We start from the raw sequence: 27,661 nt of genomic DNA on the forward strand, positions 1-27,661 counted from the left end.
TGGGTGCTGTCATACATCTCTAGCATAGAGATGGATGCGCCCTCTGCCTTCCCCTCTTCCATTATTTGGGTGCAGGGCAGAGGACTCTGTCCCAGCAGCGAATGGGGGCACGGGGTTGCTACCAGTTCTCTGCTAGCGACCAGAGCGTGGAGGAGGTTGAGGAACTAGCACTCCACCAGGGTATGTGTTCCTGGGGCAAATGAGGCCTTAGGGCTGAGGAATCTTGTTGGCTGGGAAGCCACTGAGTCAGGTCGGGGTTCATCGCACCGACTGGGCTTGCCAGAACCCAGCGCGCCACCGCCTCCCTCCACACACGCACACACACACTATTTGCAGAAGACCCGGTTCCCGCCAGTCCAGGAAGAGAAAGAGGGCGGCGGGGCCATTTTGGATAGGAGAGAAGCGGAGATGCGTTGCGAGCAAACCCGATGCCGCCAAACCAGGAGCGCCGCCGGCTCGGCGGGCCAGGGCGGAACCCAGGGGCGCACGCCGGCGAATCTAGCTAGATAGGGCGAACTTCCTGGAGGAGGAGAAGAAAAAGAAGAACCGAATTAAATCCCTGCCCGATTTTCAACGCTGAAAGGAGGAGGCGGCACAGCCAGCGGGCGTGCCCGCGCGGAGGATCCCCAGCAAAGGGGGTGGGGCCAGCGACGCTTTTAAAGCGGACGCCCGCGACGCCTTCCTAGACCCGCCGCACTCGCACTACTCCGTGGATTTGTGGTCCTATCAAACTCTCAGAAAATTACCAGTCCTGCCCAGGCCCTAACCCTACAACACCTGGGTTGTCGCGCGAGGCTCGAAGGAGTCGGGTCTGGACGTCTGGCCAGGTCGTCGCGGGCTCCCAGGAGCAGCCCTCTAGCGGGTGAGGGAGCCGGGCGGTCGGTTGGGACCCCGCCCTCCGAGGCACTGCCTCCCGCTCCCGGGCGGGGCATCTGAGCGGCATTAGGACCCAGGCGCGGCGCGGGGGTGTGTCGCCGGCTCCCGCCCTTGGCGTGCTGGAGACGCCAAGTTAAGGGTCTCGAAGCGCCAGTGCACGGGTGAGAAGCCCGGGCGTGTGGGTAGCTGTCTGGCGGCTAATTGCCCAGGCCACGGCCACCGGGCACGTGTTCCGTCTCCAGCCGTGTGGTGGGTGCTCGAACCCGCTGGTGAGGCGGAGGCCTGGCGGGAAGGTCGCTTGTTAGGCGGAGACAGCAGCCGTCGGGGGCACCGTCGCGGATAAACGCTGCTGTAGCCAGCCTGCGCGGACCCGGGGCGAAAGGCTGGGGGGACTTATCTGCCTGGGGCGGGAGTCCGGGTGTGAGTTCGGCCGCGTGAGAACTAGAGTCGGGATGGACACGCGCGAGGCGTGGGGTGGCCCGGGAACGGGTTTGTGGGCACTGCGCGCTGGGCTGAAGGCTCTGCCCTCGCCGTCTTGAAATTAAACGAATGTTGTAGGCAGTGAAGGGTTGGGGGGCTTGGAGGTGGGCAGGGTGGAACTGAGGGGTCCCCAGCACCCCCGAGCGCAGAGCTCTTCCGAGCCCGGCACGCCACGCCGCCGCCTGAAGAAGCCTCATCTCACGTTTTGTCTGGCACCTTCTGTCGGGCGCTGCCGGGGAGGCCGCCGGCTGCTGGGGTCCCGGGCCTCTGGCGGTGCTCGGCGAGACCGCAGCAGCCTCTGGTTCGCCCAGACCTCTGAGGGACAGCCCCGTGGCCTAGCCAGAAGCCGGGTTTGTCCGGCCATTTACCTGCATGTGTGTGCGGGATGAGAGTAGGTGCTGCCGGTCCCAGCGACCTTGGACGCTACCTTTACCGCCCCGCTCCCTTCCTCCTGGATGCAGCCAGTTCCCACCTCGCGCGTACATCCGCATCCTGCCCCGGATCGATCCCCAGGTCTGCTAGCATAGAGCCGTTTTCCTTTCGTGCACGCGGCCCCTCCTGTGCTTCCTTCCTTGCAGTGAGGCACAAACAGCCAGGACCATCCGGGGCCCGTGCTGGAGTGTGCACAGAATCCCCACAAATACACATACCCCGCCCCTTCTCCCTCCCCGACCTAGGGCTCCTCCTCCCAGACGGCCCAGAATAGTGTAGACGCCCAAGGGAGGAGGCCATTGCTGGTCGCCCTGGGTTATCCTTGGCACGTGAGAAACTTCAATGGGTGTTAGTGGCCCCTGGGATGGATTTGAGGGAGAGGAGAGATGTGCAGAGAGAAGGGTCCCGGCCCAAGTGTGGGCTTGGCAGTGCGGGAGCCTGGGAGAAAGGCTGGTTTTAGTCTCCTCCCTCCAGTTCCGCAGGCCAGGGCTGGATTCTAATGAAACTTGGATTATTGATTTAACTGGGCACTGTTCATAATTTGATGGGGAAGACCTCCTGAGAAAGTCTCCTCCTCACCCCTTGCATACCTGGGCAACCGCTAGCAGATGGGCTAAGGAATTTAATTCCTTAAGTTAAGGCTGACTTTGGGTCTCCAGGGGGCCCCCCCTCTCCCTAGTGTTGCTGTCCCCTCCCCCTTTTTTCCCCCAGGGTGGTCTGGGGCAAGTTCTTGGGACAGAAGAGAAGGAATCAGTAGGGTAAGTTGCAGGTGGACACAGCAGAGGGGCTGATGGCAGTTGTTTGGCTTTCCCTGCAGAAGACTCTAACGCCATGTCACAGAATGGATACCTTGAGGATTCCAGTGAATACTTTTCAGGTGTGTATATGGGAAGTTTCTTTATCAGAAGTCACTAGGGGATTTTTGCCTACACACCAGTGTTCCCATGGTGTTTGCCACCTATCTGGTTCAGTACTGATACTGGAATTCTTTTGGATCTCATCTTCCAGGAGGTTGTGATGTGATAAGAGGGGCAGCTGATGATACTGGCACTGGCAGTCTCTTGGGGTGCTGTGGTCCCAGGAGGGCTGTCTGCTCCTTCTCCTGGGTTACTGGCACCACCTGGTGTTCACTGCTACAGTGCACTGGCTATCTGGCTGGATCCTTAGGCTAAATGTTGTATATTTCTTTATTCCTCACCCTCCCCCCAGAGGGAGGGGCTGAAGCTGTCCCTTTAAGAAAGCCTAACCTCTCTGGGCACCAGTTGTCCCAGCTTGCATAGGTTTAGCTGCCTTTATCATGTCTGGGCTGATTCTGGGCTGCCTGTCCTATACCCAGCCCCATGAACTGGCCTGGCTATCAGAGGGTTGTTTAGTGGGGCCATGCTTAAACATAGTGGGGATGTGCTTTTATCCAGGATCCCCAGGGTATGGAGGCTCTGTGGGCCAGGATGCCTGACATGCAGATATTATGTGGCTACACTATATGATAGGGAATGAGGACATGGCATGGCAGGACCACATTCACGGACCTGGTGACTCTAGCTGGGTAGGTCCTTAACTGGGGGTCCAAGAGCTGAGTCTAATAAAAGGTAAAACCCAGGGTAGAGGGAGAAGACAACAGTTATGGGGTATAGTGGGTGCTAATAGGGGTGGCAAAGGGGAGACTGGGGCAGATTGGGGTTGGGGGACAGGTGGTTTTAAACAAGGAAGGAATGGCATTTTGTCGTGAACGCTATGACAGAAGCACAGAGGACATCTTTTGACCCAGTAGTTCTTCTCTGGGCTGTGAATACAGTGCAGACCTGGGGCTGGGGTCGCCAGTCCTTGAGTGCAGGACATTGAGGGAACAAGGCCTGGAACGTGTGGAGGAAACTGACGGGTGGGAGTGGAAATGAGTCAGAGTGAGTCACTGGCAGGTGTAGATGTGCTGGTGACCCATCCCTGTCCCTGCACAGGTGTTTGTCAGGCATTAGGGAGGTCTGGACTATGAGGACCTCTTTTTGGGGGGGGGCACCCACAAATGGGGAACCAGTCATAGAACTGTCTGAAAGAGATAACAGCTAGTCTAGAAGAGAGGCAGGGCTGGGTCAGGCTGTGATCCTACAGAGAGTCAGAGCAGGGTTCAGGGAAGAGGAATATTTGCATGTTACTAGGAAGTCTTATAGAAGGAGGCCTGCCAGGGGTGTGGCAGAGTGCTGGGGAATGCTGTAGGAATTGAGGGGCAGCAGGATCTTTGCCTGGGTGTCTGGCATCATGGAGTAGGAGGGGCATGATGGGAACAGGGCTGATGTGAACCTCCTAGAGGCCACCCCCTGGCTCTTTCTCAAGTTCTCTTGCCTCCTTGTGCCACATGTCTGGACTGGGTCTCTCAGCCTTCATGTTTAGCTCTCCTATCCTCCCTGGGATGAGGAACTCTAGGCTCTATGCCAACAAAGTAGTTGGGGTAGAGGAGGTCATCTGGCCACTCCAGCAGCTCTGCTAGGGGTTGTGGGTTGTGGGAGGGCAGGTGCTAGACAGTCTTATCTGTATTGTCTCACTTGTGCTTGGTCGAAAGTTTGTAGAACAGACATTGTTCTCAAGCTAAAGGGCCAGAACAGTGCAGGGACCTGGTTCTTGCAGCTGGAAAACATTGGATAAAGTCACCTGGCTGGGGGCTCCAGCTGTGTGCTAGTTGCCACACTCTGAGTGGGGCTGGGCAGACTAGAAGTTCTGCTTCCCTTGGCCTAGGCTTCTTTTCTGGCCTGCAAGAGACCTCTATTCATTCACTGAATGTGCCCTATGGAAAAGTCTAGAGATGCCTGCTCCTGGGGCTTGGAGCTCCTCCTTCTGACATGCAGGACTGATGACCAGGCCCTCTTGGATCTCTCTTGGTTTGACAGCTGCATCTCTGGGCTGCTTCAAGAATGACATGGAGGATACCACTGAGGTCCGGGAGGAGAGCCTGGGGGATGAAGCCTTCGACACAGTCAACTCCTCCATTGTATCTGGCGAGAGCATCCGTTTTTTTGTCAATGTCAACCTTGAGGTGCAGCCCTCTAAATCTGGTATGGGGCTGCAGCAGGGGCAGGCTGGAGGAGGGCAGGAACTTGGGCAAAAATGGCCCAATTTTACCAAGAGAGACCCTCAGAGGTGGGATGGTACCCTGAACTCTCCTACATTTTCTCTAGGTGGTGAAGAGACATCTGGTGGCTGTGTGCTCCTACATACCTCCCGCAAGGTGAGGGCCCCATCCTGTAGGGCAGTCCCGAGGTTTCTAGTTGGGGTAGAGGGAGCTGCTGCTTTTAGATCCCTCATGCTGTTCCTTTTTGTCCTTGCCTAAAGGAGTTCCTAAACTGGAATCTCAAACCAGCTCAAGCTGGGCCTTCCCTCCTGGAAAGGGTTGTTGGTCCTGTGCGTTGGGGCAGCCAGAGACCATTAAAAAAGAGGGGCCCTGGCAGGGATAGCAGTCTCATTTATGGGCCTGAGGGTTCTGTGCTTGGGGTTCTCACAGTACCTGAAGTTAAAGAACTTTGGGGAAGAGATACGTGCACACCGGGATCTGGATGGCTTCCTGGCACAGGCCAGCATCATCCTGGATGAGACGGCTACTTCACTGGATGATGTGCTGCGGACCATGTTAAGCCGCTTTGCTCAAGACCCCAACCACGCTGAACCTGACTGCAACTTGGACCTACTCATGGCCAAGCTCTTTACAGATGCTGGGGCCCCCATGGAGGGTAAAGGTAAGGCCTATTTCCCTGCCTGTGCAGGGGAGGCACGTGTGGGCAATTGCAGATACCTTCTTCCCTCTCCCCTCTACTCTTTCCTCAGTCCACCTGCTGTCGGATACCATCCAAGGAGTTACTGCTACAGTCACAGGGGTGCAATATCAGCAGTCGTGGCTCTGTATCATGTGAGTTGCCAGATTGTGGCCACCACATTTGGCCCCTCTACTTGTCAGACTGGAGCTAAGCATTTTATACCCCTGCAGAGGCTGACCCACCCAGGAGTGACACAAATCTGGTGTACATCCAGTTTGGGAGGACAGGGTCCAAGCAATCCAACCCATTTTGTCCCTTTTTTGGCCACTAGTTGTCAAAGTCAAGAGTTTCTGGGTGGGTGTGGCCCTGGCTTCCAAGGGTGGCAGTTGTGTTCTGTGTGCCCTTCTGTCTCTTGCCAGCTGCACCATGAAGGCCTTACAGAAGCGGCATGTGTGCATCAGCCGCCTGGTTCGCCCACAGAACTGGGGGGAAAACTCCTGTGAGGTTCGCTTTGTTATCCTGGTGCTGGCCCCACCCAAGATGGTGAGTGCAGGACTTGGAGGTAGCTTTGCTTCTTTGGGGACAGAGTCCCAGGTTGCCCTGCCCTCTCCTTGGGAGCATCTCTGAAGGTCACCTCACCCCTCCCCTTCCTGTCTGCCTAACAGTTATCAGAAACATCCTTGTTATGTCTCTGTTAAGTCCGAATTTCCCCAGAGTTTGCCCCAAACTTTGTCTTTCCTTCTTGACTGAAAAGAAGTGGTTTTACAATTATTGATTCCAACATTACTGCCTTTCTTTGTCCTGCATTCCCCGACGTCATCCTTCTTCTCATTGACTGATTTTCTGGCCAAGGATCAAGTATACAACTTGGTCAGGAGCACTCTGCCTTTGTAGAGGCTGAAGCTAGTACATTTTGGAGGTACTCTCTAAAAGGAAAAGGATTTTAAAACTCTGAATAGGAAATTTTGACCCAGGCCTTGAAAGGACCTTAACATTTAAGCCATTAGTTTGTTTTTTAATGTAGTCCTAGGGATTGAACCCAGGGCCATGCACATAATGGGCAGGAGGTGCTCTACCACTGAGCCCAGTATGTGCTCAGCGGGTTCTCCATTTTCTTCTTGAGGATTTTGCCTCTGCCTCTGATACAGGGTCCTTCCTCTCTATTTCTGTAGGCAAGGGGGTACTGAGGGGAATGTCCCTGCCAAGGGCCATTATAAACTTGCTGTCTATGTTACTGTGCTGAGGAAGAGGGGGAGGATGGCCAGAATAGCTTCAGCTTCCTGAGCCAGTGTGTACCAGTGCACCCAGCTTTATTTATTTATCTATCTATCTATCTATCTATCTATTTTTATCTCTTTATCGATTGATTGATTGATTGATTGATTGTTTGGCAGGGTTGCCCAGGCTGGCCTTGAACTTAGGATTCTTCTGCTTCAAATTTCCAAGTGGGATTATAGGCTTATGCCCAGCTGATCCCAAAGATTTTGTTGCTTAGAAGACTATGCCTAGGGGCTGGGGATGTGGCTCAAGCGGTAGTGCGCTCGCCTGGCATCCGTGCGGCCAGGGTTCGATCCTCAGCACCACATACAAACAAGGATGTTGTGTCCGCCGAAAACTAAAAAATAAATATTAAAATTCTTAAGGAAAGAAAAAAAAGAAGACTATGCCTAAACTTATAAGAAAAATACTAGCATGGGCTCCTTGGCACATGCTGTAATCCCAGCAGCTCAGGAGGCTGAGGCAGGAGGATCACAAGTTCATAGCCAGCCTCAGCAAAAGAGAGGTGCTGAGCAACTCAGTGAGATCCTATCTCTTTTATTTAGAAGATAGGGCTGGGGATGTGACTCAGTGGTTGAGTGCCCTGAATTCAATCCCCAGTATCCAAAAAAGAAAAATACTATGGGGCTGGGGTTGTGGCTCAGTGGTAGAGCACTTGCCTAGCATGAGTGAGGTACTGGGTTCAATTCTCAGCACCACATATAAATAAATAAAGGTCCATTGACAATTAAAAATAATATATATATATAATTTAAAACAATACTACCTTGATGGTTGTCCTTATGATCTTCTGACTGGTGGAATTTGTGATGGAGTTCACTAATGCCTGGACTTTGGGGGAACAAAATTCACTATCGGTACACAGGAAGAGCACCTGCCACCGCTTAGGAATGCCTGTGTTTGGCAAGGGCAGGGCTTCCTCTTTCTACACAGGCTGTAGATACAACTCTTCCATCCTCCACCTCCCAGAAAAGCACCAAGACTGCAATGGAGGTGGCACGCACATTTGCCACCATGTTCTCTGACATCACCTTCCGCCAGAAGCTCCTGAAGACCCGCACAGAGGAAGAATTCAAGGAGGCCTTGGTGCATCAGAGACAGCTGCTCACCATGGTGATGCCAGGAATGAAGGAATACAGCGTGTTTTCCCTTCATGCCCACAAACACCCGCAGGTACAGGGTACTGGTGGGTATAGGTGGGAGGGGGCCTGGGTTGGCCAGGGCTAACAAGCACTCTTCTCTTCTCCCTAGCCCCCAAAGTGCAAGGACTTTGTTCCTTTTGGGAAAGGTATCCGGGAAGACATCATGCGCAGGTTCCCTGTGTACCCACTGGATTTCACTGATGGTAGGTGGCTCCATAGCTCATCAGAGTTTATCAGGGACACATGGGTATCTGTCCTGCATCCCTAACAAACCCTCTGTCCATCCCCCTTTCCTAGGCATTATTGGGAAAAGCAAGGCTGTGGGCAAATATATCACTACCACCCTGTTCCTCTACTTCGCCTGTCTCCTGCCCACGATCGCTTTTGGGTCCCTCAATGATGAGAACACAAACGGGGCCATCGGTGAGGGGCAGGGGCTGGCCAGGGTGTGCTGGGCAGGGCCCTGGGCTATGGTGGACCCTGACCTCCCCACCTCTACAGATGTGCAGAAGACCATTGCTGGGCAGAGCATTGGAGGCCTGTTATATGCGCTCTTCTCTGGGCAGCCACTGGTGATACTGCTGACAACCGCACCCCTGGCCATCTACATCCAGGGTGCAGTGGGGGGTTGAGGCGGGAGATGGTGCCCAAGGTCCTGGGTCCCAGCTGGGCCCTGACTGCCCACCCTGCCCCACTACCTGCAGTGATCCGTGTCATCTGTGATGACTATGACCTGGACTTCAACTCTTTCTATGCATGGACGGGCCTGTGGAACAGTTTCTTCCTCGCACTGTATGCCTTCTTGAACCTCAGCCTGGTCATGAGTCTCTTCAGGAGGTGACTTATCCTTCCTGAGCAAAGGCCAGGGACCTGGGTCCTTATGCCAGCTTCCAAAGCCCTGTAATCCTGGGGTGGATGGAGTACCCCTATCTTTTTTGCTGCCTGAAGGAGCTGGGTTGGGCTCATTGGGCAATCTAAGGCCTGGTCCTCTATGTAGAGAGTGGGAGAGAAGGGTGATCTATATAGATGCTAAGGGAGGCCTCTCTCTGAACAATGCTCTTCATCTTACGAGGCACGTTGCTTCTGACAGATCCACAGAGGAGATCATTGCCCTCTTCATTTCCATCACATTCTTGCTGGATGCTGTCAAAGGCATGGTCAAAAGTGAGTGTGGAGCTGGTGGCCACCTGCTGCAGAGGAAGCTAGATGGAGATGGGAGGCTCTGGGTTGTGGCTACATTGGGCATAGCTAAGATTGTTCCTTCCCATGGTCAAGGACACTCTGGGATCCTTCATTGGCAGAGAGCAACAGACCCTGTGCTAGAGGGTGACAGGGTTTCCCCAGACAGGATCAGAAATAAGGACAGGCCTGACAGTGTCAGAGATGGAACAAGGACTGAGTATGGGGACAGTGGGTAGATGGGCAGGTCAGTGGTGTCCTGGTTGATATAAAATGCCAGAGCTCTCTACTGCTTCTCACCCACTCTACCTCTCCCCTCAGGAGCTTTCTACCTTCAAGGCCCCACTCTGTCCCTTCAGAGTCCCTACCTCTCTCTCATTTCCTCGTTCTCTCACTGGGAAGGTGGGCCCCAACCTTTCACAGCCCATATGACTAAGGCCTGTTGGCCCATTCTGCAGTTTTCTGGAAGTACTACTATGGTCACCACTACTATACAAAAAGGACTTCATCCTTAGTGAGTTTGTTGGGCATCAGTACCAACCTCAACACCAGCCTGCACACCACCCTCAATACCAGCTTCCTGGCCAGCCCTACAGAGCTGGCCATGACGGGAAGTCCCAGTGCTACACATTCAGGCCGGGCAACTGCAGTGCTCAGCCTCCTCATCATGCTGGGCACGCTTTGGTTGGGCTACACCCTCTACCAGTTCAAGAAAAGGTGAGGGGGACCTGGGGTGAGGGGAAGGGCCACATGGCCCCTGGGCCATGCTGATCTGCTGGCTGTCTGCAGCCCCTACCTGCACCAGTGTGTGCGCGAGACCCTGTCTGACTGTGCCCTACCCATCGCGGTGCTCACCTTCTCCCTCATCAGCTCCTATGGCTTCCAGGAAATCGAGAGTGAGTGGGGTCTTACATTAATTGGGGGTGGTATGGGCTTGCTGGGGCGGGGAGACTGCAGTCTGAGCAGGATCCTATCTCCTGCTACAGTGAGCAAGTTCCGCTACAATCCCAGTGAGAACCTATTTGAGATGGCAAAGATGCACTCACTATCCCTGAGGGCCATCAGCAGTGCCATGGGCCTTGGCTTCCTGCTCTCCCTCCTCTTCTTTATTGAGCAAAATCTGGTGGCTGCTTTGGTCAATGCACCTGAGAACAGGTATATAGGACCAGGAAGGGTGGGGAGAGTAAGTGCCCAGCCCTCTGAGAGCTAATGAGGTTTCTGTCTACATGTGTCCATATGCTAAAGGCTGGTTAAGGGCACTGCCTACCACTGGGACCTCCTGCTCCTTGCCATCATCAACACAGGGCTGTCACTGTTTGGGCTGCCCTGGATCCATGCTGCCTACCCCCACTCCCCATTGCACGTGCGAGCACTGGCTTTAGTGGAGGAGCGAGTGGAGAATGGGCATATCTACGAGACGTGAGTTTGAGAGTAGCTCCTAGAGAGCTGGGGAAAGAGCCATGTGGACTCTGGAGGAGGGTGGGGAGCCTTAGGCCATGTGAGCTAGGGAGGGATGGGGCCCAGAGGTACTGTAGCCCTGCATCCACATGTGGCCTGAGGTGAGCCATGTGGTCTTTTGGTTTGGGCCCCTGCAGGATTGTGAATGTGAAGGAGACGCGGCTGACATCGCTGGGTGCCAGTGTTCTGGTGGGCCTCTCCTTGCTGCTGCTGCCCTTCCCACTGCAGTGGATCCCCAAGCCTGTGCTCTATGGCCTTTTCCTCTATATTGCACTCACCTCCCTGGATGGCAACCAGCTCTTCTCGCGTGTGGCCCTGCTGCTTAAAGAGCAGGTAGGTACCTGGCCTTGGGAGGGAGGGTAGGGTTGGTGACATGGCCAATCCTGCCTACACCTGGTCACTGCCTGCAGACATCGTACCCACCCACACATTATATCCGGAGAGTGCCCCAGAGGAAGATCCACTACTTCACAGGCCTTCAGGTCCTGCAGCTGCTTCTGCTGTGTGCCTTCGGCATGAGCTCCCTGCCCTACATGAAAATGATCTTTCCCCTCATCATGATTGCCATGATCCCCATCCGGTATGGACAGCTGGAGTTGGGGTACTGGGCAAGAGGACTGATCTAGGGTTGGGACGTGGGTAGGCTGGGTAGTGCCCCTACTTTCTTTTTTCTATTCAGGGCTTATCTTCCTGCCTGTTCTTCCTCTCCCCAGCTACAACCTGCTGCCCCGAATTATTGAAGCCAAATACTTGGATGCCATGGATGCTGAGCACAGGCCCTGATTGGCAGGCCCTGGCCATACCCACTTCATCAACCCTCCCCACCCTCCCAGGCTGGCTTTGTGGCTGTGTAGGTGTGGGGCCTGGGTTGTTTCTCTGCTGTGTTCTCACAGCTGTCAGGCCTGGGGAGCCTGGACATTGTGGGGGTTCAGTGTGTGTGCACTCACTCCTCCCCTCATTAGCCTTTAGCTTTGGGTCAGGAACAGGGCTCAGGGCAGTTTCTGCCCAGGGTGGGACTAAAAGCAGGGTGGATTTTCTTTTGATAAAAGAGTCATATGCCTGAAAGAGAAAGATTTCCTTGATTGTATAAGGAACTCGCTGTGTGCACATTAAAGAATAAAGCTCCTGTTTCTGTGCTTCTATGTACCACATCCTTCCTTGTTACTCCAACCAGATCTGGGGTGGGGAAACATGTCCTGTGTAAGTGGAATGAAGGGGTCTGATGTTGAGTACTACCTGTGGGCTGTCACTTCCAGCCCTGCATAGTGGACCTTGGCCCAACAGTGAAAACACGACCCTGTTGCCCAGCACAGTGGGGAAAATGCTCTAGGAATAACACGTTCCAGGACCCAGAGGGGATAGGAGGGGATAGGACTTCGGCCTTATCGGGTGCTGTGCCTAGTGCTACAGGGGAGAGCATGGGCTGTACTGCTCCCTGCATAGGGCAGCGACAGAGGTACTGAGGAGAGAATGGCAGATTGGAAGACATGGGGAACGGTCTAATGGAAGGGAGAAAATGCCATGTTTCTGGCTTATTCATTTGGTGGATGGTCAAGGTCCATGACAGTGGCAGCCAGCAGAAGCGGTATGGATCTGAGTACCTGGGGGCAGCATCTGTGGCAGATGAACACCTGGCTCCCAGACTTCTCTCACATTACCTTGCAGTATTCTAGCTCAACAAATGTCCCCAAGGATGAAGGTATTTTGGACTTCAGTGACTGAAGAATTCCTGTAATCCAATTAAAAAAAAAAAAACACCCCAACAGGACAGAAGAAGTAGCCCAAAAAGAAAATAGGAATGGCAAAGATGTTCAAACCCTTTGGTAGGGCTGGGAGTCTAGCTCAGTGGCAGAGTGCTTGCCTAGAACAGTCAAGGCCCTGTGTTCTGTTCCCAGCACTGCAAAACAAATAAAACGCTTGGTAACCAAAGAAATACAAGCCAACAGAAATGCCACTTTACATTTGATGAGTTGTTAAAGGCCAAATTGGGTTGGATGCAGGGCATGTAGTCTGGTATAATTCTGCTCCAGGGTGGTGGTGATGGGCTTAGGTACAAGTATATCTTCCATAGTCCTATATGGGGATGGGTAGCTAAAGATAAAGCAAAGAAAACATAGTGTGCACCCAGGACAGAACTCTGAAGAAGCCAATCAGCAAATACCAGGGTGTCCTGCCCCAAACTCCATGTATCTACTATACACATGTGGTGTGTGATTCTACTTTGGGGGTCCCTTCCTCAGTAGCCTGGGTGTTCCCTGTAGGTAGGATCATATCCAGAATCACAGGCAAGGGACAGGCAGATCTCTAGCATCGCATACTTAAGACCCTGGCAGACATCACCCTCCCACTCTGAGACACCCAGGAGGATAGGTGAAGTGCTGGTACCTCCTGGGTAAACTACCTAGGTATGGCAGGCAAGAGGGAAGCGAAGCACTGCCCCAGGTCAGGGGAAGACAATGTTCTCAACGGCTGAGTCCAGCCCTGGGCCACCTTGCCAGGACTGAAGAACAAATGCTGGAGTAGAGACTCTCCAGAGCTGCCTGGGAGCACAAAACTTACCCTGGGAGTGGTCTACTAGGACTGAGGAGTACCGCCCCAACCTGCTTTCTGCCCTGACCTGTTTTTTTTTTTTAAACATCCTAGGGGTTGTATACCCTTCCTTATCAGAAAAAGGCCTGCAGGAAATGCAAGGCAGCCACCTGACACCCCCTAAGTCCCTCCCTGGGAATGGCTTCACCAGGGCACAGTGAGGGTCTGAGGCAGTTCTCCTGATGGACCTCTAGACCACAGGCAAAACTGGCATATGGCATATCACCCCAGTTGGGGTCAAAGATTCCATCCCTTCCCCACCAGGAAAATAACTTGGTATTACAATCAAGCCAACATCTCAACTGCTCAAATGTACAATAGTATAAAGTAAATATCCTGAACGTTCCCCACTGACCACCCCACAGTCCAGCAAAGACCACAGAGGCCAGCTGGCAGTGGTATCGACTGGTAGGTGGGTAGATAACACACATCCTGCAAGGAATGGCCAGTTCACAATTCATGACTCAAAAGAACACAAGCAGAGAAGATGTAACATGCAAGTCAGCAAAGGGTAGGCAAACATCCTTGACAGCGATGCCCTTGTCTCATCACCCACAAGGGGACTCAGAAGACATCAGCCTGGCAGGGTTCAAAGCAGGTGTATCTAGTTTATTTTGGAAACAAGTACCTTCCAGAATTTTTATTTCCCACATTTTAAGAACATTGAAGATTGTTTGGTTCTTTCCCAAACCCTCAATCCTGCCAAGGCCAGTTTTAGCACCTAAAGACTTCTCAGGATCCTAGGCCTAGAGATCACTGAATCCCAGATGGCCTAAGGGCAAGAGACTGGCATCAACTTGTTCAGAATTTCTCTAAGCAGTTAGCTGCTCTTTCAGACCAGGATAGGGAGATTGCCTTGACACCCCCAGCAAGAGGAAACCCTGAAGGAAGTACTTCCAGGGGTGCCTGCCTGATGGTGCAGGTTTAGGCTAGCCCTCCCCAGATCCCTGGCCTGAGTGGTCTCCTCCAGCCTCAGGAGGAGTCATGCTGCCAAAATACTTTTGCAACTCCAGCAGGGCCCGGAAGCGATGAGAGATGGCGTTCTTCTTGGCCTTGGGCATCTCTGCGTACCTAAGGGGTAACAATAGCTGCTCAGAGAACAGGGAGCCTAGACCCCAGAGGATGCCTAGCTCCATTCCACCTCATCTTACCCCCAAATCACAGAGTCCAAAGCTCAAGTAGCAGCCCCACAACACATACACAAAGTGGGACAGGAGCCACCAACTCCTGGTAGTCTATTAATTTAAAAAAAAAAATGGAGTTTTAAGTTCCTCTGTTGATATTAATAAACATGAATGGATGTTAAATTTGCTCCAGTGTGGCTAAAACTTAAGGGAATCTGGGGAGAAGTGGATGAGCTGCATGTTTGATCAGCTTTGTCATCTGTTGACAGGAAGCAGCAGAGCCTGACAGAGCAAACACAGCAGTCCCCTCTAATGCCCTGAGTAAGTTGCAGGGGAGGATCCCAAACAGATACGGGCTACAGGCCCATGCTCCATGCCAAGAATCCAAGGAGGTGAGAATCCACACCTGACTGGTGGGCTTCAGACCTCTGTTATCCAACACAGTAGCCATTAGCCACATGTGGCTACATAAGTTAACACAACTGAACACAAATAAATTCAGGCACTCAGGGTGTAGCTCAGTGCTAGAGCACTTGCCTAGTATGCACAAGACTGGATTTAATTCCTAGCACCATAAAAAATAAATACAATTCTTCAGTCTAACTGCATTTCAAGTGCTCCACAGCCGAATACGGCTAATGGCTATCCAAACAGTGCAGATATAGAACATCTGCTGCCCCAGAGCATTCTTGGACAGTGCTGCTTCACAATGTCCTTAGCCCTGTGTGGCTTCTGTGAAACCTCAGGCCAAGCTCCCTAAGGGCCTATCCAGCCTAGAAAGACTGATTCCAATATTGACCAATGTGTGCCACATAAATATGGGGAGGGGAGGTAGTGTGAAATATTGAGAATATATAGTATTATTTGAATAATTTTTCCAACCCAGACTGGAGAGTCAAAATTACCCCACAAAACTGTTACATTTAAATATTTTGATAAGCCAAGGCCAGAGAGGGAAAGCTAGCAGTAGCACAGCAGCTCGGGGACAAGCTGGAGCCTGAGAGCTCAGGATACCCAGCTCCGCCCTGCTGTGGGCTGTGTCACCAGATTCCTTGTGTCTACCCCAGCAGAGCTGCCTACAGCTGGAACAGCACTCTCAGAACCTGCCCCGCCCATATCCTCATGACTGCACTTGGGCAGGGTGCCCACCCAACCCCACACCCCAGGGAAAAAAATGGGCTCCTTACGTCTGCTCATATCCATCAGGCTGAAAGCAGGGGTCCCAGCCAAAGTCCCGGCAGCCTCGGGGCACCACAATTTGGCCCTGCCACAGAAAAGAGAGCACAGGTGTATAACTAGGCATGGAGGAGATGCACTAGGAGGCAGTTTGAATTTGGTTTAGTTAATGCATGTGATTAAACCCAGTTCACTCAAAATGTAATTCAAGGGGCTGGGGCTCAGTGGTAGAGCACTTGTCTCGCATGTATGAGGTCCTGGGTTCAATGCTCAGCACCACATAAATAAAATAAAAAGGTGTTAAAATATTAAAAAATATGTAATTCAAGGGAACTAAGGTGCTTATAAATGTTTGTTGAAAATCTAAATAAAATGCAAATCAAGGAATACAGGGAGTAACCATGTATTCAATTGGTCCACTAACACCTCTGGGGCCAACATTTTCCTCTCCACACTTTTGATAAACTGTGACTTCATTGAAGAAAAATGACTCAACCTAAAAAACTAATAGAAAACATTTTCTCCTAAGAGGAAGTTAAATAGCCAGTGATGTAGCTCAGTGCTAGAATGCTTACCTAGCAACCATGAGACCTGAAGTTTTATCCTTAGTAAAACAAAACCAAAAAAAGCAGCAGCAACAACCACCACCAAAAAAAAAAAAAAAAAAAAAAAGAAGAAGAAGAAGAAGAAAAAGAAAACAAGAGAGGCTCTAGCAGATAAACACCCTAATAGAAAGTATTGGGCTGGGATTGTGGCTCAGCGGTGGAACGCTCGCCTAGCACGGGCAGGATCCGGGTTCGATCCTCAGCACCACATAAAAATAAAATTCATTGTGTTGTGTCCATCTACACCAAAAAAAGAAAGAAAGAAAGTATTCAGCTGTGGCCAAACACATCCAGGAGCTTAAGTAATACTGGCTATAATAGTCAAATTCCAACATGAAAATGTTACAAAGAGAACAAATTATAATCCAATGTTGTAAAATGTCTTTTTGCCATCAAAGTAAAAAAAAAAAAAAAATCTTTTCAAAACAGAGCTAGGGATGCAGTTCAGTGGTAGAGCACTTACCTAGAATGCAAGAGGTCCCGGGTTCAATCCCTAGCATCATAAAACAAACAAAACAAAACAAAAAAAGGCAATGGTGGATGATAGGGATAAGCCACATAAATGCCAAGTCATGCAGAGCCAAGGGCAAATTCTGCTTCTGCTAGTGGGGAGCTGTGTGATCAGTACCATTCTGAGCCTCACTCCTGCAACACATGTTTTCTGAGCACCTACAGTAGACCAGGCAGTGTTCTCAGCACTGGGGTCACAGTAAACATATCCTTCCTGCCTATAGTGAATATCAAACAGGCATGACACCAGTAAATTAATCAGTGATTAACAACTGCAAAGTACCTTAAAGGGGACCAACAGGGTGTTGAGCTCCAGAACAACAGGATGGAGTGACATGGATGGGGAGCTCAGGGAAAGATAGTGAGGAAGGGACCCTTTAGCCATATACAGGGTTGCAGCAACAACATTCCAGGTGTCAAACATAACTGGCACAAAGTCTCTGAAACTCAGCACATCTGAGTTGCGGAAAGAACAACGTGGTTAACTTGCCACTGTGAACAATGTGTGTCTGGTGTGCCAATGTGGATAAGGAGTACAAGGTGAAAACAGAACAAGACGAAGAAACAAGGCTACTCAGGGGAGGTGGGGACTGCCAGGCAACAAATGCAAGAAGCAGCTAAAGCCAGAAACAGGGAATGGTGGGGTCTGCAGTGACACAGGTCTCATCAACAGGTTTTTGAAGTGATGTCGTGTCACTGTAGCATTATTCACAATAGCCGAGAGGTGGAAGTAATCCAAAGGTCATCAACAGATAGGTCAATAAAGAAAATGTAGTCTATGCATACGATGGAATATTTTTTAGTCTTTAAAATCACAGGAAGTTCTGTCATGCTAATGAATGAACCTTGAACACATTATGCTAAGTGAAATAAGCCAATCATAAAAAGACAAATATTGTATGACTCTATTTACAGAGGTATCTAAAGTAATTAAACTCTTTAGAAGTAGTAAGTAGAATGGTAGATGCTAGGGGCTGGAGGACGGGAGTTAAAGAGAGTTATTCAATGGGTAGTTTCAGATTTTTTAAAATGAAGTTGTGACAGGCATGGTGGCAAATGCCTGTAATCTCAGTGATTTAGGAGGCCAAGGCAAAGGATTGTGAGTTTGAGGCCAGTCTCAGCAATTTAGTGAGGCCTACGCAATTTAGCAAGATTCTGGCTCAATAAAAAGTTAAGGAAAAAGGGCTGGGGTTGTAGCTCACCAGTAGAGCACTCGTCTAGCACGTGCAAGGCCCTGGGTTGGATCCTTAGCACCACATAAAAAAAAATAGATAAATAAATGTATTGTGTCCAACTACTTCTAAAAAATAAATATTTAAAAAAAAAGTTAAGGAAAAAAAAAAGGGGGAGAGGGCTAGGGATGTGGCTCAGGGCTCAGTGGTAAAGCACTCATGGATTCAATCCCCAGTACCAAATAAAAAAGTTCTGGAGATATGTTATACATATGAATATATTTAATGCTATTGTAATGTACACTTAAAAATGGTTTTGAACCAAGGATGTAGCTTAATGGTAGAGCACTTGCATACTTGCATAGAACACACGAGCCCCTAGACTTAATCCCCAATGCCACAAAAAATAAATAAAACCAGCTGTGATGGCACACGCCTAGAATCCCAGCTACACCCAGAAGCTGAGGAGGGAGGATCACAAGTTCCATATCAGCCTGGACAACCTAATGAGACTTTGTCTCAAAATAAAACTAAAAAAAAAAAAAAAAAAATGCTGGGGATGTAGCTCAGCGGTGGAGTACTTGCTTGGCACATGGGCCCTGGATTCCATTTCCAGCACTGCAAAACCCAAACATACAAAATAAGGATGGGGGATGAGGCTCAGTAGTCAAGTGACCCTGAGTTCAATCCCTGGTATTCCCCACCACCACCACCAAGCAGGGTAAAAGAAAATATCTGAACAATTCCCAGAAAAAGATCTGGATTTTATCCTGGCAGAGGAACTGAGCAGGGTGATGTGCTGGACGGCACAGTCCTGTCATAGGGAAAGAATGGACAGGGTCTGAGGGCAGTTTACCAGCTGTGATAGAGGTGTAGACCTTGAGAAAAGCAGCTAAGGGGCTGGGGCTGGGGCTCAAGCGGTAGCGGGTTCTCCTGGCATGCGTGCGGCCCGGGTTCGATCCTCAGCACCACATACAAACAAAGATGCTGTGTCCGCGGAAAAGTTAAATAAATATTAAAATTTAAAAAAAAAAAAAAGAGAGAAAAAAGCAGCTAAACCTGAGTCAGACAGGTAGGTGTAAAGTGTTAAATAGCAGGCAGCTGGGAAAGGAATAAGTTAAGGTGAAGAATTAAAATTCTGAGCTGGGGTTTTGCTTGGTGGTGGAGTGCTTGCCTAGCATTGCATACAATGAAATGTATTTCACTTGAACTCTCCTAAGGTTCAATCCCTAGTATTGAGAGAGGGAGGGAGAATAAAAGGAATTCTATGCAAACATGAAGTCAGAAAGGCTGTGAGACACTCAAGGTGGGCATTAGCCTTGGTAGATGGATAAGAAGATTTGGCCGTAGAGAAGTCTGGGCTATAGATGTAGCTTCAGGAGCAGTAACCTTTAATTTGTACAATTGTTTCTTATAGGGTACACACTGCAGAGATTTGGGTGTAAAAGGCCTCAGGAGTTGTTAGTCATTTAGTTTCCCTGAACTAGTAGCTTCAGAGACCACAGAGGTTTGGAGATTGACAACACTTCTAATGATAGTGCTCAAGAGTGCCTCATACAAGGTACTGATAACTAACTTTGGATACCACCATACCCTCCAGCAAAAGACCCTAGATGTCCACTCAGGTCGCAACACCCTCTAGGAGAATGGCATCTGAGTGGGTACTTACTGAGGTTTGGCCCCTGAACAGGTGCACTGGCTCGTTGGGTTCCCCAGTGCTGAGCGTGAAGGTGCAGAGTGCATAGGCTGACTTGTCCTCAAAGCCGGCCAGAAGCTGATAGAGACCTATGTGTAGATACTATGAGGGAGAATGGCATCTGAGTGGGTACTTACTGAGGTTCGGCCCCTGAACAGGTGCACTGGCTCGTTGGGTTCCCCAGTGCTGAGCGCGAAGGTGCAGAGTGCATAGGCTGACTTGTCCTCAAAACCAGCCAGAAGCTGATAGAGACCTGTGTGTAGATACTATGAGGGCTCAGTGCATCTGTGCTGCCCAGTCCCACCTGCCAAAGACCACCAAGAGTGAGAAGGAAAGAGTTCCTCAAGTTTGGATTAGGTTGGGTGGGAGGCTGCCAAAGCTTATCCTAGCTCTCATAAGGGAGCGGAGACCCAGATCAAGATTCTGGGTATCCGCTTTCCTCTGGCATAATGAGACCAAGGCTTTTATCAAAGTCAGAAAATCAACCAATACAGTAGGACCTTGTTTGATTTCCAGTGCAAAATGTAAAGGCATTTTTGTCACAACCAGGGAAATCTCCAAACTAATTAGGTAATACTATGAAATTAACTGGGGTGTAACTCAAGTGGCAGAGTGTGTGTTCAGCATGGCTGAGGCCCTGGGTTCAATCTCTCGCATCAGTATGTATGCATGTATGTGTACACAACACACACACACACACACATACACACACATGTAATCTTAGTTGGTTAATGTTTTTAATTTTTTCATCTTTTAGACATAAAGGCTGAAGAACTTAATAGATATGGTGCTGGGGATTTGCTTTTAAATACTGGATTGAGAAAAAATTAGAGCAGGTTACAGATATCACAAAATAGGCCTTGTGCTGATAAGCTGGATATGGGGATACAGAGTTCATTATTTTACTATACTTTAAAAATTGACAAATAATTGAATATATTTATGTCTATTATTCTATTCTACTACTGTCAATGTTTGAAATGCTCCATGTATAAAGTGTTTTTTAAAGCACCTAAAGAAGGACCAATTTGGTTTACACATGAGGGTGACAGCGTATGGATTGCTGGGGTCTAGGACAAGCAGATGCTCCGACCCATGAGCCAGGCCCTGGCTGAAGCAAGCAACTGCATGTAGTCACTAGGGTCAAGTCCCTCTTGAGATGCAGAATCAACCATAGCCCGTTTGTCCCTCAAATTCACAAGACCTACCAGCCCCCACATCTCACTACTCTCTGGAACAAATGAGTGTCAGTTTAAAGAAAGGAAAATAGAGATGGAGAGGCTCAATGCCAGGGACTACAGCCTGGGATTCCTGTTTACTAGTAGGGGACCACTCCCCTGAATTACCCTGATTCTCAGTTCCCAACAGATCCAAGGGAATAAACAATGGGGACAGTACCTTCAGGCTTTAACTTCTCCAGAAACCATTTTCTGCAAAAGAAATAAAAGAGTCAGACACCAGGAGCATTAATCTTCTGCCACCCTCTCTGGGCTGTGCCCTACAGGGATCAGAACTCAAGAAAAACCACAGGGAAATGATAAAAACTGTCTCAACTCAAAACTAAGAGAAATAATCTAGGGGCAGGGGGTGTAGCTCAGTGGTAGAGCATGTCTTTAATACATTAGGCCCTGAGTTCAATCCCCAATAACAACAAAAAAGAGAGGGGGTGGGTGGGGAGGAGAGGGAGAGAGGTGCGGGGAGAGAATGATTTAATAGGAAAACTATTTTTGCCTGGAGGCAAACTGGCAAAAAAATGCACATGAGAATCAATAACCAAACAAAGGCCTCAACCTCATTGGTAACAAGAGAAATGAAAACTAAGACTGCATGGGATAACATTCCACACTTCTCAAAGTGCAAAATATTAAAAAATCATAATCCTCAGAGCCAGTGAGGATGTGAGCAATATAATACTATAGACTAGAAATATATACAGGTACTATTGCTTTGGCAAGCAAACCAATCATCTAAATGTTAAAGACATTTATACCTCAAACCTAGCAACAGAACTATGTATATATGTCACCGTGCATGGTGGTATATGCCTATAACCCCAATGACTCAAGAGGTTGAGGCAGGAAGATAGTAAGTTCAAGGACAGCCTCAACAAATCACTGAGACCCTTAGCAACTTGTTAAGACCATCTCAAAATAAAAAAAAAAAAAAAAAAAAAATTAAGAGTGCTGACAATTAACTCAGTGGGAAAGTACTCCTAAATTCAATTCCCAGTACCAAAAACTAAATAAATTTTAAAAGCTGTGCTTATGTTCCTAAGCCCATGGAGGGGTCTTCAAATTGGAGTAATTGTACCTAGAAATACACAAAGACCTTCTAAGGGAGTCCAGGGCACTGGGTAGTTTCAAAGAAATAAATTTTCTGATCTCAACTTCCTTATCCTTTTCCTGAAACTGATATGCTTATGAATGTACCACTGAAATGGGTGGGTTCCCCTTTCCCATCTCCACTTACACAATCACATTCTCACACTGTACAAAAGAAAGGCACACCTCTCTATCCCTAATCCTTCTTTAGGATAAGAGAAATACTGGTGTTGATGTTGGACAGTGAATGACCTGCAATATCAAGTAACCAATCATTTGGCAGTTCCAGTGGTTGGGGCCCTAGAAAGGGTTTGGTGGGAACACTTACATATAGGGGCCAGGTAGCCCTCCGAGGGCGTTGAAGCACAGACAAGTATCCTCCACCAGGACAGGCCCCTGTACCTATAGCACAAGGACATGAATCCCTGAGACCTACAACCAGCAGTAGGCTCCATCCCTACCCTGAATTTCCGGGCCACCCAGGCTGAAGCCAACCCAGCAGCCAGTTGAGATCTGCAGGAGATAAAGTCCCAAGGCCCTGCCCGCTTCATTTTAGAGATAGAGACACCAAACCATTGGCAAGTGTAAAGCTAGCTCCAGATACGGCAATGGAAGTGCTGGGATTCACATCCAGGCAATTCAACCCTTCATAACATTTCTCAGTTTGCAAAAATATGCAAGTGCAGGTGTAGATGTGTATAGGGAGAACATAGGGCTGAAATGTACATATTGAGAATCAGAAGAGGGTGGTTAGAGAGGGAATGTGTGTGTTTATGGTAGTCTTGGGGGATACCAGGCAGTTAAGGCTGAGACAGAATGGAAGTGTTTCAAAGCCAACATTTACTGATCCAAAGCTAGCTGGGCCTCAGCAGTTCCTTGAAATCACAACAGAACTGTGCCCTCTCTATTGTTCTCTAACTGTTCTCTGCAGGTACAACCTCAGGAACCACCACAAGTTACAAAAGAGGACTGAGTGTGGGACAAGCAGGACAAATGTAAGATAAGCACCTGGCGGGCCGCCTCCTGACACTTCTGTATGGAAATTTCATCCGGCTCTCCCTGGTATTCTGGCACTTTTTAGGGAAACAGACACACAAAGAGTGAGGTCAAAGGAAGATAGAGAAATGGAAACCATCTTTTAAAAATAAAACAAAACAGAGACATACGGTCAATTTTCTGTGCCACCAAAGTGCATGGAAATTTGTCTCCTAGGATCTGAATGACCTGTTCCAAAATGAAAGAACATTTATCACCATCTACTAATAATTCCCCATTAGTACCTAAACTGTCACTGACCTTTCTTATCAAGTAACTCATGCATCACTCCTCTAAAGCTTACCAAGTCAAGTCCATGAGCCTCATCCCAACCATCAGGGTCTAATTCCAGCAAAACAGCACCCTATCTCCTCACTCCTCTGTCCCCTCCTATTTCAGGTCTCTGCTTGTGCTACTCATCACCCCACCTTTTTGCTTCTCAATCCTTTCAGAAACCCTACCTATCCTCTCATACCAGGAATTCTCTGTCTGGGATTACCCAGAATTCAGGAGACCTGAGAACCTGGATGGGAAAAAAAATATCCTTTATTCTCACTAGGCACCCAATTGAAATTTTGTCCTCTTTTAATATCATAAATATAGACAACAAATCAAAATAGTGTTATCAGTTCCTGTGACTTTTAAACCTATTAAAATCACAGATGTTTTTGTACCATATTATAATTTTGCCTGTACCGCAAAATATTTACAGGGAAAGAAGAAAAACGTCTTTACAATCTTTTTTTTTTTTTTTTTTTGAGGTGCTGGGGCTCAAACCCAGGATCTTATGCATGCAAGGCAAGCTCTCTACCACTGAGCTACATCCCCAGCCTCCTTGCGATTTTAAAATCAAGGAAACTGCACACATTGCTAGATTGAATCCTTTAATGCATTAATAAAATACATGTAACAAGACCACAAATATTTTTAATATTCTGAAAACTGTACTTCAATATAGTTGATCTCCTTTGTAATCCTATGTATTTTTGTACACTTAAAACCATTTTCATAAGAAGGAGTCCATGGGCTTCATCAGTTTGCCAATGGGGTTTCAAGAGATGAAAAGTCTTCTGTTCTAGATGAAGGTCAAGTCATCTTCTCTAGGGCCTTGTGAAGCCCAGGCAAATGTTGTACCACTGAGCTATACTCCCAACCCCAGACTGTTTTTGTTTTTGTGCTGGTGGTCAAACCCAAGACTTGCACATACTAGGCAAGCACTCTACCACTAAGCTACATCCTCAAATGTTATTCAAGTGTAGAAGGCCATATTCTTAGTCAGAGGCTTTTTTTTTTTTTTTTTTTTTTTTTAACAGAGGCTTGAGGTCTGTATGAACTCCATTCTGGATGGCACTGTCTGTCTGTCTGACTGGTCTGGCCTCAGCAGGGTATTAGCTCCCAAGAAGGTCAATCCTGTCCTGACACAGAAGTGCCATCAGTCTCTATGTTACAGAGAAATGCAGGTTCCTTTACTGCCCCTCATTCATTTGTCTCAGACATATTTAGTAAGTGTAATCCTAATTGCCCACACATGACCTCATCTCATGGCTAAGAAGGAGCAAACCCTTGACTCAAGTCCTGCCAATCACAGCTGATGTCTAGCAGAAGTCTCATTGTACCTTCCACCAGTAGGAAAAAAAGCTGAAAGACTCCAATAGAAGTAGGGATGAATATGCAAAGGAAACTACAAGGACAGGTCAGCCTTAAGAGCTAATCCTTAAGTCCTTTAGGATACCTTAGCATCATATTCCTACCAGACCTTTGCTTGTTACTTGTAGCCAAAGATGTTCTGTCAACCCCCAGAGACCTCTCAACTAGCTTAGACAGAAACTTTGGATCTACTGCTTCTTTTACTCATGTTTCATAGTGCTGTGAAGCAGATGTCCCACACTATCTTGCTAGGACTCAGAAACAATACCCCAAAGTAGCAACTTGGTCCCTCAGAAGCAAGCCTCAAAAAGCAAAGTCTAGTCAAGCATGGTGGCACACTGACTCTGGAGATTGAGGCAGGAAGAACTAAGTTTGAGGCCAGCCTGAATAACTTAGTAATATCCTGCCTCAAAATAAAAAATAAAAAGGATTGGAGATTTAGAGCACCCCTGGGTTAAATCCCCAGTACTTCATAATGATAATAATAATTATTGTTATTTTTTAAAAACTTAAAAAGCAAAGTCTCTGGCTTTCTATTCTGTCTCCAGCTCCCCTTTCTCCTCCCAAGGCAAGCCATAGAAACTAGAAATGCTTCTCAATGAAGGTCATAGAAATTAAAACTCCTTCTCCCCAGAATGAGCTGGAAAGCCTAAAAATATTAATATTGCCCTGCCTTCCTGTCCTGAAGCTGGCCATAAAGAAATTCTCTGAATTATCTTGTCTGACAGTAGGACCACCAATTCAGAGGGGGTCCTTGCCCATACAAGTAAGAAATGTTGCACACAGAGACCAAGAATCAGAACACGCTTGTTCAGTCTATTAGCATGGGATTATATCCTTTTTGTCTAATCACATTTCCACACAGTTGTCCATGTTCCATCAAATGTAAGAATAAAAATAAGCCTCTTTCAGGCTGGGGGTATAGCTCAGCGGTAAAGTGCTTGCCTAGTAGTAAGCTGAAGATCGCCCTGGGTTTGATTCTTAGCACTAGAGAGGTTGAGAGAGAAGAATTCCCTATCTTTGGATCTTCATTCTGAAGACTCTGTTGAATATAAAACCTGGATTAAATACATTTTATGATTCTTTTTCGCTAACTTGTCTTTTGTTAGCTGTCAGCCATGACTCTTATAATGGGTGGGGAAAGGTTTCACTCCAACTCACAAAAGCCAAAACTGGCTAAGAGTGCTTCTGGACTTCTAGTGGGGCATGGCCTGCTCAGTTTGAGTCCCCATCCACGCCCTCTCTGGATCCCTGCACCTCCAAATCAGCAGCAGCATCTAGATTTGTCTTAGAGATATAAGTGAGATCTCGGGGCTCCAGTGTGGGTCTAGATAAAAGAGGAGAACTTTGAGACTTGTGCTAAGGCCTCGCCACTTCTCCGGACCCCGAAGCACCTGACCTGACGAGCTCTGAGGTCTGTCAAAACGTTCATCCCTTCAACTCTCAGAGAGCCCCCACTCCGCCGCGGTCCCATCCTGGTTCCCCAACGCCTTGCAGACGGTCAGGTCCTCACCCACGCTTCCCAGCGGGCCAACTCTTCGTTCTCCCTCTACGCCTCCTCTGCATGCTTCCCTCGCCTGGAAACCCCATCTCAGCCCCATTTCCAGCCACCTCCCGGTTAGCTCCCCACACCCTCCTGGCACCTCCTCCAGCTTCTTGGCGTTCCCCGTGACAAACACGATCTTCTTCCCGGTCAAGGAGGCTGCCATGACGAGCCGGGGTATCAGCTCAGCGCTCCCGGAAGCCCATTCGCCTGAAGTCAAAAGATACTTCCGGCTGGAGACGGAAGTGGGAGGCTCCGTTTCTGGCCGAATTGGGGATCCGGAGGCGTATCTCCGGTGGCGTATCTCCGGTGGCGGATACATCCTGACTGTTTCGGGGTTGGAGAAACGCTCTGTCCGCCGCTGAGCGCCAGGAATCCTTGCACAGATGAACAGCTTCTTCCAAATGAGCAGCCTGAACGCCTGGCGCTAGTGGGGAGCAGAATGGCGCGGCACCTTTTGTTCCCAAATTATCGGGAGCTTCGGGTGCTGAGTTTGAGAGACCACGGACCCGGGCACCGAGAAAAGCAAAGAACCAATGTGGCTGCTGATGAGCTGCAGCCCTGTGCCCTGGGCGGTTGTCACTCTTTATGGGCTCAAGTCTGTCCCAGAGAACCGGCTCCTAGGCAAGGGCTCCCAAGCCCTTTTTCCTTACCTTACTTTCAGCTCCACTCCTTGAGTTCCTCTTTGCCGACCATCTCAGAAATGCTTACTGTGAACTTAACCTTGGCGCAACCTAAAGCAAGCCCGCTTTTTTGTTTGTTTTGTTTTGTTTTTCCCCATCTCGCAGTGTTGGGAACTCAGTATTTTGACTCTCTGGTTCTCTCATCTCTCCAGCCTTTCAAACCCATCATTCATTTTCCATGGCCACTGCACTGCAGACAGAGGTATCCTCCTGTCTCAGTCTCCAGAGTGCTAGGATTACAGGCATGCACCTCTGCGTCTGGCTGGTCTGTGTTGATAACGAATTCCTCAGGTTATTCTGATGCTCATTAGAGTGAGAACCACTGCTTTGATTGGTGACCTGCTCTCTTTTATTGAGGCAGAAACCCCTAAACACTTATTCTCTGCAAAGCCCTTAGAGGAGTGGCTTTTGGGAATTTTGGAGCAGAGGAGGGTCTGGAAGACATCAGTTACCCCAAGCATCCTGAGAAGAAGACAGGTCCCACACCATCCGCATGCCTTCCTTGGATCTCAGCGAGCTCAAGTTTCAGCTTCCCTTTATTCACTCCCCCCAACCACTACTCCCGGTTTGGTACCCAGGATTGACCCCAAGGGCACTTAACCACTGAGCCACATCCCCAGCCCTTTTAATTTTTTTTTTTTTTTTTTTTGAGACAGGGTCACAGTAAATTGCTTATGGTCTTCGTAATTGCTGAGGCTGGCCTTGAACTTGAAATCTTCCTGCTTCAGCCTCCCTAGTTACTGGAATTACAGGTGTGCACCACCATGCCTGGCAACTTTTATTTGCTTTTATAACACTGGCCTTCCCTAGGAATACTAATATCCTTACTGCAGATTCATAATCATTTTTGTTATTATTTTGTTTCTTCCTTGTTATGGTTTAAGTATGAGGTGTCCCCCCAAAGTTCCTGTGTTAATGCAGAAAGAAAAATGATTGTATTATGAGAGGTATAACCTTACAGTGAATTAATCCATT

General features: G+C 48.9%; 2 protein-coding genes across 3 annotated transcripts; one reads left to right on the forward strand and one right to left on the reverse strand.

Annotated features, from left to right (window-relative positions):
• Positions 1-780: 780 nt before the first annotated feature.
• Slc4a11 (solute carrier family 4 member 11) lies at positions 781-11,687 on the forward strand. Its single transcript, XM_076848985.2, has 20 exons — positions 781-862; positions 2,606-2,665; positions 4,668-4,832; positions 4,956-5,005; positions 5,279-5,510; positions 5,599-5,680; positions 5,948-6,071; positions 7,776-7,979; positions 8,058-8,151; positions 8,246-8,371; positions 8,450-8,563; positions 8,653-8,785; positions 9,039-9,112; positions 9,586-9,844; positions 9,917-10,023; positions 10,114-10,282; positions 10,373-10,546; positions 10,723-10,918; positions 10,996-11,165; positions 11,299-11,687. The coding sequence occupies exons 2-20, from the start codon at positions 2,620-2,622 to the stop codon at positions 11,366-11,368; spliced, it is 2,589 nt and encodes an 862-aa protein (XP_076705100.2). The 5' UTR covers positions 781-862; positions 2,606-2,619; the 3' UTR covers positions 11,369-11,687.
• A 2,070-nt stretch (positions 11,688-13,757) lies between these two features.
• On the reverse strand, positions 13,758-26,221 carry Itpa (inosine triphosphatase). Of its 2 annotated transcripts, none has more exons than XM_076851597.2 (8): positions 26,104-26,221; positions 22,945-23,002; positions 22,787-22,851; positions 22,107-22,180; positions 20,856-20,887; positions 19,595-19,710; positions 15,486-15,562; positions 13,758-14,245 (listed from the first exon to the last, which is right to left on the reverse strand). In XM_076851597.2, exons 1-8 carry the CDS (start codon positions 26,167-26,169, stop codon positions 14,104-14,106), a joined length of 630 nt encoding a protein of 209 aa, XP_076707712.1. In that variant the 5' UTR covers positions 26,170-26,221; the 3' UTR covers positions 13,758-14,103. The 2 variants fall into 2 exon arrangements, with proteins under 2 accessions (XP_076707712.1, XP_076707713.1); XM_076851598.2 differs by lacking the exon at positions 13,758-14,245 and adding an exon at positions 16,543-16,572 and having other exon boundaries at positions 15,483-15,562.
• Between the last annotated feature and the right edge of the window lie 1,440 nt (positions 26,222-27,661).

This window comes from Callospermophilus lateralis, chromosome 3, assembly GCF_048772815.1.
Source record: "Callospermophilus lateralis isolate mCalLat2 chromosome 3, mCalLat2.hap1, whole genome shotgun sequence".
In the NCBI taxonomy this organism is placed as follows: domain Eukaryota; kingdom Metazoa; phylum Chordata; class Mammalia; order Rodentia; family Sciuridae; genus Callospermophilus; species Callospermophilus lateralis.

Bases quoted from the DNA above. Each gene is read 5' to 3' on its own strand.
- Slc4a11 (XM_076848985.2), top strand. From the start codon at position 2,620: ATGTCACAGAATGGATACCTTGAGGATTCCAGTGAATACTTTTCAG. The intron at 2,666-4,667 runs GTGTGTATATGG...TTGGTTTGACAG, and splicing joins TTCCAGTGAATACTTTTCAG to CTGCATCTCTGGGCTGCTTC. The intron at 6,072-7,775 runs GTGAGTGCAGGA...TCCACCTCCCAG, and splicing joins TGCTGGCCCCACCCAAGATG to AAAAGCACCAAGACTGCAAT.
- Itpa (XM_076851597.2), bottom strand. From the start codon at position 26,169: ATGGCAGCCTCCTTGACCGGGAAGAAGATCGTGTTTGTCACGGGGAAC. The intron at 22,181-22,786 runs GTGCTTATCTTA...CTTGTGCTATAG, and splicing joins GTCAGGAGGCGGCCCGCCAG to GTACAGGGGCCTGTCCTGGT. The intron at 15,563-19,594 runs GTAAGTACCCAC...TTTCTGTGGCAG, and splicing joins TGTTCAGGGGCCGAACCTCA to GGCCAAATTGTGGTGCCCCG.